The sequence below is a fragment of the Palaemon carinicauda genome, chromosome 13 (assembly GCF_036898095.1).
Source record: "Palaemon carinicauda isolate YSFRI2023 chromosome 13, ASM3689809v2, whole genome shotgun sequence".
NCBI classification, from domain to species: Eukaryota; Metazoa; Arthropoda; class Malacostraca; order Decapoda; family Palaemonidae; genus Palaemon; species Palaemon carinicauda.
Genome location: NC_090737.1, coordinates 87685707 through 87698206, shown reverse-complemented (window position 1 = coordinate 87698206; position 12500 = coordinate 87685707). Strand labels below are relative to the sequence as shown.

At 42.8% G+C, this 12500-nt stretch overlaps 2 protein-coding genes across 2 annotated transcripts; both read right to left on the bottom strand.

Moving 5' to 3' along the window:
• Positions 1-3153: 3153 nt before the first annotated feature.
• Positions 3154-3846, bottom strand: LOC137651692 (protein FAM200A-like). Its single transcript, XM_068384911.1, has one exon. The coding sequence runs from the start codon at positions 3844-3846 to the stop codon at positions 3154-3156; it is 693 nt and encodes a 230-aa protein (XP_068241012.1).
• A 108-nt stretch (positions 3847-3954) lies between these two features.
• On the bottom strand, positions 3955-8751 carry LOC137651690 (protein FAM200C-like). Its single transcript, XM_068384910.1, has 3 exons — positions 8664-8751; positions 7215-7408; positions 3955-4794 (listed from the first exon to the last, which is right to left on the bottom strand). Exons 1-3 carry the CDS (start codon positions 8749-8751, stop codon positions 3955-3957), a joined length of 1122 nt encoding a protein of 373 aa, XP_068241011.1.
• Positions 8752-12500: the final 3749 nt, after the last annotated feature.

Below are 12500 nucleotides of genomic sequence, written 5' to 3'. Positions count from 1 at the left end.
GCTGAATGGCTGAGTAAAACTTAGCATTTTACGTCATCATGTCGATATATTGGTTTGTGTTTACGGTGATGTGCTTTTGAAGTTTTGGTAACATGGTGAAAGGGAAAATAAAGTGTTAATGCTCTGTCATATACTCAGAAAGATTAATGAAACGATGATTTTTATTTTATGATTTTAATGGGGCATTTATAATCACTTCATGATTACTCGCATTAAGTTATTGCAAAATCAATGTTGACATAATTCACGTTAATGAATTGAAAATAACATTTTGTTTTGGTTTGTGGGGCGCTTCAAATAATTACCAACACCATTATAAAATTGATATATATATTTTTTTTTTCATGAATTTAGAGCGAATAGAAGACAAAATTTTTTGTATAACATATCATTTAATGTAAAAGTTTATCAATGCTTCTTTTGCAGTCACTCGCTCTAACATTTGTTCATTCTATATTCTAATCGACTGCTTACAATTATTCCTTGCCTTTTGATATTCATTCAAATAGATTTTTCACCGTTATAAAATATTTGTGGATATATAGCCATAGTTCTGAAATAAAATATATTGTTCATAATTTGATTTTTGGAAAATCAGAATCATTATATTTCCTTTAATTAAACTTCCCATAAAGGTTTCATACAGATCTCAACAAAAAGATTCTGAAAAAGGTAATGTTTCTAATGGTTAAGATCATCTTACATCTTCATCTAATTATTTCATTATCTACAAGTAACAGAGAATGACTGAACTGGAGTTAATCGTCTTTTCCTTATTCATATACAAATCAAAAAGTAGCAAAAATTAGCAAGAAAACAGAAAAACAGACACAAACCAACATACACACACAGAGACAGACACGTACATACACACACACATACACACACACACACACACACACACACATATATATATATATATATATATATATATATATATATATATATATATATATATATATATATATATATTTATATGTGTGTGTGTGTGTGTGTGTATATATATATATATATATATATATATATATATATATATATATATATATATATATATATATATATATATATATATATATGTATGTATATATATATACATATATATATATATATATATATATATATATATATATATATATATATATATATATATATATATATATATATATATATATACATGTATATATATATATATATATATATATATATATATATATATATATATATATATATATATATATATATATAGAACGGGCTTTGAGGGAAGCGAAAAATCTATTTTTGGGTGAGATAGCCATGTCGTCCTGATGGAAGGTTCCTACTAGTAGGGATATATGTACTACAGTGATATTCCCAGAGAATTTACCTTTAGGTCTCCAGAATTCTAACTCCTGGCCCGAATATCCTTAAAATTTCTCTCAAGGATATCGCATGATATCAGGGGACGTATTCTTGACAGGCCACATAGCAATCTGCACCCCGAATAGCGTTTACGCTTCGAGGGGGAAAGTGGTAAAATTAGAAGGGGAGCTGTGTCAAGGATACCCTAGTTCCCATACTACTATTGAGTATCACAACAGCGCCATATCTAAGATGGCAAACATTCCTTGTAGCATTGAGTATGGTGCTACAGATACAGTAGTTTAGGGAGGGATTTTGCGAAGATCTTTTCTTTAGACAAGGAGGGTGGGTCCATCATGACGACATGGCTATCTCACGCAAAAATAGATTTTTCGCTTCGCTCAAAATCCGGTTTTTGGGCTCAAGCCATGTCGTCCGGATGGGAGCATGCCAGAGCATTACTGTATGTGTGGATTTTATCAATGCCTTAACCTTGGGACAATATTTCTATGGTCATTTGGACCATTTGAGACAAATGACGTTACCGTTATCCGTCACTATCATTAATCATAAACAGTGTTAGTGCTTCCTGCCCCCTATAGGAAAGAGTCATTCTAGATGGTAGAAAAGGGGCCTCAAGGTTAGAATGAATTGTATGAACAAACATAAGTATACACTGGGTATACAAACGGTCTTATGGTTTGTATATATTGTCGGAACAGTATCAGTGTCCACTATATCCATTATTTGTAAGCATACAATGATATCTTAAATATGCAAATTGCCGGGCGAATTAGGACACAATTACATTCTAGTAGACATTTATTTCTAATAAATGACTAAATGAATTAACAAGTAAAATGAATGTAGCATGATAAAGGAATTATACATGCGACATATGCAGAAATATTTTTCCTTTTTGAAAGGGAAGAAATGATGAGTGCTACTCTTAGACTGAAGAAAAGTTTTTAAATAAAATTTTCCCTCATAATTCATGTACATGTTATATCCTATCAACACTTTGTACTAGGTACACACGGCACGAGTGTTATCCGTATAATTCCACACCTGAGATTTTGAACAGATTTAGTGTCACCATGGTAACACTCATTTAAAAGGGGATCACACTAAAAGTGCTGACATCTTCTCCCTTTAATTGACAGTCCCAATCGATTAACTGTTCATCGCAGAATTAGACGACAGGTTCTAATACACTACCTGCCGTCACCACATAATGCTTCAGTTCATGGACCTGCCTAGCATAGTGTTTGTAGAACACTCTGGATGATTTCCATCCAGTATATGAGCGAAGACACTCAAAGTCCATATGCTGAAAAAAGTTCAGTGATGAAGCAGTTTTTCTTGGATCATGACCTGATGGAGTACTGTCAGGATCTGCTCTGCAAATAAAGTAGGTAAGCTTCGCCCTCACTTGTTTTAGGGATAAGTTTGATTCAGGGGTTTCTCCTTTAAAAAGCTGTCTTCCCCTGAAGTCTGAAGTTCTACGAAGATAGACCTTTAGACCAGCGTTTCTCAACCTTTGATAGCCCATGGCCCCCCTCACCGAGTGGCTAACACTTGTGGCTCCCTGCCCTTCAATAAAAAAAATGCAGATTTTGTTTTATGTTGTTTATTCAGTCACTAAAATTATAAATCAAAGTAAACATTTTTGCTGAACAATATAATCAATAAGACACTTGCTGTTGGGCTCGTGTGACGAGGCCTCTTATGTCCGGCTCCGTCTTGGACACAGCAAGGCGAATATCGTTCCCAACATCAAGACGGTTTCTGGACTTCGTTTCAATGGTCGCCAGGTCAGAAAATCCAGATTTGCAAAGGTAATATTGTGGCGAATTGAACGTGCATTTCGGATGCCTTCTTGCTGAGTAGTAGATATGCATCCTGAACAGACAACCAGAAGCTGGAGAGGTCTTCTCTGTTACTGAAGGCCAGCTTCATTGCTTTTGAGACCTTCAACTCTGCGAGCTCCTCTGCTTCGTCCTCAGTAGGTTCAATTTCGGTGTTGAATGGGTCTCTGTGCCATGGAACATGCAATGGAGCATCGTCGAAATAAGATTTGAACTCAGCGGAGAGAATGTCGAGATGTCCAATGATGCAATCTTTGATGCCGATGGGAAGTTCAATCCTCTGCGTCTGCAGATGCTCGTCCAAGAAAGGAAACAAGGCTGTGGATCCGGCCTCGATTCGTGCCTGCCAGACTCCCATTCGAGCAGAAAGTCCGGCAAGCTTGTCTTGAACGTCACTGACTGTCACATCATGGCCTTGCAAAGACTGGTTCATTTCGTTGAGTCGGCTGAATATATCGGCCAGGTAGGCGAGCATCATGACGAACTCTTCATTGTCGAAGTGGACATGGAGGTTGTTTTCGTTCTCTCGCAGGAAAATTTCTGTCTCCAACCGGAGTTCATACAACCGAGAGAGGCATTTCCCCCTCGATAGCCAACGAACTTTGGTGTAAAACAGAAGTCCCACATGTTGCGCTCCCATTTCGTTGGCCAGAAGTTGGAAGAGCCGATGATTTTTGGCCTTCGCACGAATGAAGTTGATCACTTTGACCGCAACGTCTATGATTTCCAACAAACGCGGCGGTAGAGTTTATGACGCAAGAGCATATCGGTGTAGTGAACAGTGGGAAGACGTCACGTGGGGCCATTCATTCTTCACAAGCGTGACGAACCCTCCTTTAACGCCAATCATCGCTGGGGCACCATCAGTACAAATGTGCTTGAAATTCTGCCAGCTGAGTCCGTTCACTTCAAAAAAAGAGTCCACGATGGCTTTGACATCTTTTGCTGTCGTTGTGGTTGGCAGGGAATTGCAGAATAAGAACTCTTCCTTCATCTTTCCTTCTTTCTCGTAGCGAGCGAAGGCGATCAACTGGCTCTCCAGAGCGGTGTTGGTAGACTCATCAAGTTGAAGGCTAGCCTGGAGCGTGCTTTGCTTGATTTCACAGCAAACTTGACGGCACACATCAGCGGCCATGTCATCAATCCGTCGGCGGATCATGTCATTAGAGAGCGAAACTTGCTGGATTCTCTTTTTTGCCTCTGGTCTGATCATCAGTTCCACCATTTTCTCTGTACATGGCTTGATAAGTTCCTCAGCAATAGTGTGCGGCTTCTTGCACTTCACAATTCGGTATGCCACTTCGTAGCTGGATTTAAGAGCAGGTTTTTCTTCTGGCCGGAATCCAAATTTTGGAAGTGTCGCTTCACGGTCGTACCGTGCTCGTTTCGTAGACAGAGCATCAATATTATCATCTTTCCTTTGGGGATGCACCTTGTCGCGATGGTTTGAAAGTTTGGAAGGACGTAGTGATGCATTTGCCATCACCACTGAGCAGTGCAGACATTGCGCGCAGTCCACGCCATCTCGAAGGACCTTCGTGAATCCAAACTTGACGTAGCTGTCTGTCCATTTTCGAACCTTCGACATCTGAAAAACAACAACAACAATAACACGGTAAAAAATTTGGTTTAAAAAGTGCTCTTTCAAAACAAATCAAAAATAAAAATCGTAGCGCGTAATTAACTTGTTACGATTTTTCTTGCTGTGGTGCACTCGTGGTGCACTGAGGCCTGCATGGGTGGTGTAGGTATCAACCCTACACCACCCATGCAGGCCTCAACCCATGCCCGTCAAGGCCACTACGGTCATATGACAATATAAATGTAAAGTGAACATGTCTAATTAGTGTAAAAATATTTCATCTCAAAAACTTAGCGAAATATACGGAAAACCAATATGCCATGAGAACACGCACTTTTCTTTCCTCTGTCCAGTCCAGTGGGATACTGGCGCCAAGGAGCGTGCCAGCACCACGGGAGTGATAGCGCATGCGCACAACAGACAGTGTGAGATTTCTGCGTGGGCCTAGCGGACCCAAGCGTCCACGAACTTGCGTCTAGCTGTGCCACACTTTGACTGGACGTTGTTGTAGCAGTGATGAACTTTGCCGGAGCGGAAAATTGACCGCTCTTCACCGCTCGCAGTATTTTGTGCAGCTCAAAACTTTCGGAGCGGCAGGAGGAACCATCAGCGGTGGCCGAGCGTATACGGTGTTGCCTTAACGGGGGCCAACTTCTGTTTAACGGTGGTGAACGGTTACGAGCGGTGATGAATTTTTTTCACCGCTACAGGAACTAAACACTGTGTAAAAAAATCAGGCAAATTGTTTAAAAAAAACTCTTCCCCTATGACCGGAGTCTCGTCACCTTAATTATACACTCCAAGCTTCTGCATTCTGAATTGCATTTTTCGGTGTCCGCTCGTGGCCCCCCGGTCGAAGGCCCGTGGCCCCCCAGGGGGGCCGCGGGCCCCCGGTTGAGAAATGCTGCTTTAGACACTCTACAGGACATAAAGAGACATCTTCTTCCAGAGGGCATATTATCCAGGGACCCCACCTCTTAGTGGGTAGCTCGTTCTTAGTGAGAAAGGCTGGATCAGGAAAGAGATTCAGTTCTCCCGCTTTTGTGAACTGAATGTGGCCCTCATCTCTAGATAGGGCCACTATTTCACTAACTCTAGCCCCAGAGGCTATAGAGAAGAGAAAAATAACCTTTTGGGTTAGGTCCTTGAGGGAACAATCTTCATAGTTCACAGATGAGGCATAATGTAGGACCTTGTCCAAAGACCATGAGATGGGCTTTGGCAGTGCTGCATGTCTAAGCCTTGCACATGCCTTCGGAATCTTATTAAGGATTTCATTCGCCAGATCCACTTGAAAGGCATATAGAAGAGGTCTAGTCAAGGCTGACTTGCACGTATTTATCGTGTTGGCCGCCAGACCTTGATTATGAAGGTAGACAAAGAAGGACAGACAGAAGTTCTTTAAAATTTCTTTTGATCCTTTTGCTTTTACAAAAGCAACCCACTTTTTCCAAGATGACTCATATTGTCTTCTAGTTGACTTAGACTTGTATTCTTCTAAGAATTCTATATTGCCTTCTTAGATGCCAAATCTTTTCCTAACTGCTAGGGCAAGAAAATCATGAAATGAAAGGTTTGGGCTCTCTGTGATAAATCGAAGACAATTAACTTCTGAACCTTCTGAGATAGTACTGGGTTCAGAACTAGGGCCAGCCTCAGCCTTAGTTCCTTCACTAAAGGGAACCGCTTGCTCTTGGGCTACTTGGGAGCCAACTGACCTACTCCTCCCTGGAAGGATCTCAGCATGTTGAGGACCTACAGCAGGAGATTGGATGGGATGGACAGGAATTCCTGAGTCCATACCTTCCATACTAGAGACATGATGTCTGTTATATCCACTAGAGGATCCTCGTATGGGGCTACATATTGAGGTAGATTCTTGATAACGCTCGTGACGAAGAGGTTGATCTGCAGCTCCGGGACTTATTCACATCTGGAAGAGAATAAGCCTGCGTCTGTGGACCATTCTAACTCTATCAGCTCAAGCCCGAGTAGAGCATCTGTTGTCACATTGCAGATCTATTGTACATGAACTGGTGATATGTGCCTTCCATTTAGGCAAGGGATGGCTAAGATCACCTAAACTATATGAGACGCTCTCTACCCTTGTCGGTTCCGACGTCTCATTATCGCTTTGATGTCCCAGATCAGCCTGAGGAGGTCTGATCTGCGTGGAGAGTTTCCCCACCCACGACAGGACTAACATGGCCTTGGATAGAAATGACCGAATCCCTTGGACTTCCCTCTGATGGGAGTGAATACCCCATTCTTCCGACTGGGCATCCACGAGGATGATCTTTAATAGTCGGGGTAGTTGCAAGGGCACGGTCTTCAATAGGCATTTGGCCTTTGACCATTGTTAGGGAAGCGATTAAGGAAAGACCGATATTGGTCCTTTTAGATCTCTTCGAGTGTTTGATTCGTACCTTCTCCAGACTCTTAACACATCTTTCAGCTGTGATCTTAGCACTGGGTCTGTCACTATTGCTAACTGGAGAGAGTACAGAACTCCTCCCTGTTAGCGTCTTGGAATCCTGACTGATTACCATAGTTTCTTGACTGACCCTGTGATCTCCTTTTACATCGCCAAGAGAAAGGAGAGTAGGTGTGATCACAGGTTCTTTTAGAAATATAAGCCTTTGAACTGGAGTGAATCGAGTCTGCTTGAAGCTTATCTTGCATCCCCGATGTTCCGGGAACCGGATCACTTCCCTGGATGCTCATAGACCAGCCACTTCAGCTGCTGCCCACACCAGCCTTTCGTCCAGGTACATTGTTGCCTGAACCATTTCTAGGCTTGGTTTTTGCGTGACTGTGTCCGCCAATCCCGTGAAGATACTTAGGACTGTGTTTAGTCCGACAAGTATCTTTCCTAGGACATTCGTTATCCTCTGTAACTTGAATTCTAGGTAGGAGGAGAGGGGGCGACTGATGGGAAGCTGCCAATAGACATCTTTTAGGTCTGAGAAGACTGCAAACACCCCTTTTTGAAATAAGGTCCTTAAGTTCAGAAGGATTAACACTCTGAACTTGCTGTTTTTTTATGAACTTGTTGAGTCCTTCTCGTGAACATAAAACAGCCTTCCCTGGAATTTGATGGACTGTACTTTCCTTACCACCTGCATGCTCTAGAGCTCCAAGGTATACTCTTCTAGGAGGGTGTTGGAGTGTAGGAAGAGTTGAGGAAATGATGGCTCAGGCATGTCTATTTTCCATCCTAGTCCCATCTTTATTAGGCCTTGGCCCAAGGATCGAAGGTCCAACGATCCTGAAGTAATATTCCTCCTACCAGAAGCGTCTCTTTGTTTCGCCTGATCCGAAGGTTCACATATTCGACCGCTTGCCTGTGGCACCGCAGTCATCATAACTGTGGGATGTTGTTGAACAGCCCGAGGAGAATTTCTAGACTTTTCCGTCTTCCTTTTAGGTTGGGGACCCACATGCGTGGAAGACTTTCTCTTTGAAAAAAATGCCCCACTTTTGGAGAAATCCTATGTTCTCCGTGGTGGCTTTCTTAATCACCTCTCAAACTTCCTCATTTGGAAAGAGGTCTCTACCCCAGATGTTGGGGGATATTAGCTTCCTGGTTTCGTGTTTCACTGATGTCGCAGCGAACACAAACTACCTACAGGCTCTCCTAGCCTTCATAAGGAATAAAGGACTTTTACTAAGGTGGCCATATGAATTTTGGCCAAGACCATGAGCATGTCTGGGGTACTTTGATGGGCTGAACACAACTCTATGCAGTTCTGTAGGGATAGGGAGGCTGCAAGTCTCTCCTTTGTCTCTTGTTCCTTGCCCAAAAGAAACTCAGAAAGTTTAAGGAGATTCTCGCTAAACTGTCGTCTAGCGACATCCGCGTCTAGTGTTCCTACCGAAAAGGTTAAGTGGACTTTCTTCCAATTCTTCTCCTGCATGGGAAAGGCTGGTGACAGAGGCTTGCACTCCTCGAGTGCAGGACATGATCTACCTGCCTCTACTCCCTTGGCAACAGATTTAAATGCCTTCCACGTAAAGGGGAATGATATTGAAGCAGGAGCTAAAATGGAAGGGTGTCTGTTACTTAGTGTGAACACTTTCGACACCGAGTAACCTGCCTTTCTCAGTCTACTTGACAAAATAGCCTGTGCCTTATCATGGTCGAGAATCATGACCTCCTTCAGTTCCATTTCTTTTATTGATGTTGGTTCATGCTTCAGTCGCATGAAGCAATTAGGGAAAGCGTCAAAGCTTAGATTTTGTCTAAAGGAGCAGGACCTATCTTTTCCGAGATGTAGAACTTGCCGTCTAAAATCGGCATAAGCTCCGCATACCTCCAGGGATTGCTCTTGGAGCATGTCGGAAGGTCTTAGTCTCCGGGTCGTTTGTATGACCCTTGGGGAGTGACAAGTGAAGCTTCACAGAGCTCCATCTTGAATTTTCGCTTCTTCCTTTTCGTCTTGTTTACGAAAGTTTTCTATTAGACCTTTCATGTCGGCCAGTAATTGGTCCATTTTGTCTAATAGAGGAGTAGAGGGTAAAGATGTCGATGATAACGGCTCTAGAGCCGGCACAGACGGAAGCAATTCCAACACGACATTGTCCACCTCTTCCCGTGGAGGCTTCCTGCCCTCCGTCCCAAGGGCTATCTGGCCGCAGGGAGGTGTGAATCGTCCCTGGGGCACCACTATTTCCCTATTTGGTTTTGGGAATAGTAAGCTACGCATCCTATCATTAGGTAGGTATGGTCCCGGAGAGATTTTCTGGAATCCTCTCACCCAGTTGCGTAGTTTCTTACGAGCTGCATCCCTAGACTCCATCGACTTGGGATTCTCGACATACATTGCAAACTTAAGGGTTCCAATAATGCAGGGATTCGGAAATAATATTGCAGGGGGCATGAAACCTGCATGTGTTATGACCGTAAAAGTACTTACTCTTGATATTGCAGAAGACTGCAGTACATGTCATCTGGGGTTCCTACTGTAAAGAAAGGAAAGCAGAATGAGTATACAATTGATTATGTCACTGATAAGCAATATGTAAAAGTCATCTTTTAACTAAAATAGCTTTGGATAGTAAGCTAGGAAGGGATAGTGGGAGACACATACTTGTGTATCCCCTGCAAGCAAATACTATTACCTCCCATCAGTATTAAATATAAGGAGATTCCTTTATCAAGGAACTCTAGCGAAAGGGTTCTAACCCATAGGGGTAGAAAAGTGTACAAGTTACTGCCCCTTTTTATTCTTTAACACTGTGGGGTAAGGATGACTGAATTCTAATCAGAGTATTGAAGGAATTTTATTCTTTCCATATAGGAACGGTCTCAGCAGAAGCCCGCACAAGGGTACCTAAGATATGTTAGAAATTAACTACTGTATAATCCTACTATAGTTTTCTGTTTGCACTATATACTATATTGCAAAATACTGACTACTGTATAATTATATATAATGTAGTTCAGCCAGTGTGCTGTCATTCAGGTAAGCATCTGACGGCACGGATCAGCCGGCATGACTCAGACTGGACTAGGAATTATAAAAGACATATATTTGTGTATCCTACCCAGCCCATTTGCTGTGACCTTCCCTTCCAGTATTAAAATCATAGAGTTTTCTGATCAGGGAAACTCAGGGATAAGTGTTCTAACCTTTTAAGGGTGGAAGTGTAATACCACCAGCCCTTTAAATTATTTAATATTGTAGGCTAATATGAAAACTGATTTCTAATCAGAATATTGAAGAAATTCTATTCTTTCAATATAGGATTGGTCTCAGCAAATTCCTGGGCAAGGATACCCCAGATATATTAGAAAATAACTACTAGTATAATATATACAAGTTTTTCTATCTGCATGATATCCTATACTGCAAATACACTGACTACCTGTATAAACATTTACTGTAATTCAGCCGGCATAGCTAGTCCCTGCCAGCACAGCCAGCATGCTAGCAAAAAGAGAGAGAGACAGCATGGAGTGAAGGCTGCCTTATTACTGTTTATTTATAAACTAATTAAGGATGTAAATATCTAATTTACTGCCTTTCTCCAGAAAGGAGGTTCAAATGGAAGGGGAGAATGTAACATTCAGGCTTCCATCCAGCCACCAGTACCATGGCCGGCAAGTTCCGGCAGCACATAGCCGGCAGGCTAGCACCCAGCAGCACTGGTACAGTCTGCATACTGCCGGCTGAGTTAGAACCTATCTGTGCTGGTCTGACCGGCATACTGCCGGCCAGGCTATTACCCCAGCAATAGAACTTGTGGCCGGCAGTCCAAGGGAGGACTGAAGAACCTAGTGACAGAAGAGACTTCCCACCAACAGCCATCATGGCTGCCAGCAGCCGCGTGCCGCCGGCAGCCGTCATGGCCGCTGACAGATGACATGGCTGCCAGCAGCCTGCATAGCCGCCAGCAGCCGTCATAGCCGCCGACAGTTTGTATAAAACATGGTCGCCGGCAGCCAACATGGCCGTCGACAGTTGTCATGGCTGCCAGCAGCCGCCATAGCAGCAGGCAGTCAAACAACAGCTGTTGAGTAGGAGACTGGCCAGCCCCCGCTATCCATCTACAAACAGTGAGATTGCAGGACGACGACTCAAAGAGATACTATGGCTAGGCCATGAAGAAAGAACAGAGGGTGAAGGAAAAGGGTCCTGTATGAGGTGTGGAAGGAGTCGGCAAGGTTGCCGGTCTTACACACCCTTAAGAAACTCTGTTTCAGTATCGGCGCCATCCTAGGGGGCAGGAAAATTTCTATTCTCCAACCTAGGGGCTGCCAACACAGTTGAGGGGACGGCAGTAGTACCACCTCCTCTCCACAAGGGAGAAACAGAGTTCCAGTGCCGGCGCCATCCTACGCCTCAGAAGAATGACTATTCTTCAGCCTAGGGTCTGCGAGCACAGAACTAGTCTACTAGACCACAGGGAGAGGGTGGCGGCATCATACAACCACTTCAAGTGCGGCCTAGGGAGAGCTAGCCTCCTATACCGGCAGCCTAGCCGACAGGGGAATGACTATTCACCCTGCCGTCCAGCTGTCAGCACAAGACTAAATACTCTGAGGTTCTGACCGAATTCCAAAACCTGCTATCTGCAGTTAAGAAAAGGGACAGAAAACCCTAGGCTAGTCATGCCTGAATGAAAGCTCGAGGCACGGCCCACTAGGGTTGTAGCCTAAAGCTACACTCAGAGGGAAGGATAGATTACCCATAAATGTCAATAGAGACGAATATCAGTTTATATAATAATTTTTTGAGATATATATCTCCATCGGAATGGATAAACCAATTCACGAGGGTCACCGGGGAAATGTCAAAAGTATACTGTATTGCCTAGGTTAGGTTACCTATGCAAGACAAGATCTCGGTTACCTAAATCACCGAAACTCTGACTTATATGATCGACATAGAAAAAGGAAAATTATGCACATTATAAATATCTTTACAAGTATCACGCGCCTAAATAGCTTTCATAAATAATTAATGCTATCTCAACCAGGAATGTCGTTCTACTAACTAAATAACACATGCCAGACATACGACAGCGTCCATGGCGCGTCCGGTAACAGGCCTAGCTCCTAATCACAATAAATTACTCTAATTTTACTCTGAGAGAGGAGCTAATATACACACATTGTAAAGAATCAATGCTCAACTTTCCAGAGGCGAAAAAGCAGGAGATTGCATAATAATCCTTGAAAATCGATCAAAAAAGTTAGATCAACAGGG

Coding starts and splice junctions, on each gene's coding strand:
- LOC137651690 (XM_068384910.1), bottom strand. CDS start 8,751: ATGTCCTGCACTCGAGGAGTGCAAGCCTCTGTCACCAGCCTTTCCCAT. Junction 7,409..8,663: donor AAGTCCACTTAACCTTTTCG/GTAGGAACACTA, acceptor TATTTCTAAAAG/AACCTGTGATCACACCTACT. Junction 4,795..7,214: donor GTGTTAAGAGTCTGGAGAAG/GTACGAATCAAA, acceptor GTTGTTTTTCAG/ATGTCGAAGGTTCGAAAATG.
- LOC137651692 (XM_068384911.1), bottom strand. CDS start 3,846: ATGGGAGCGCAACATGTGGGACTTCTGTTTTACACCAAAGTTCGTTGG.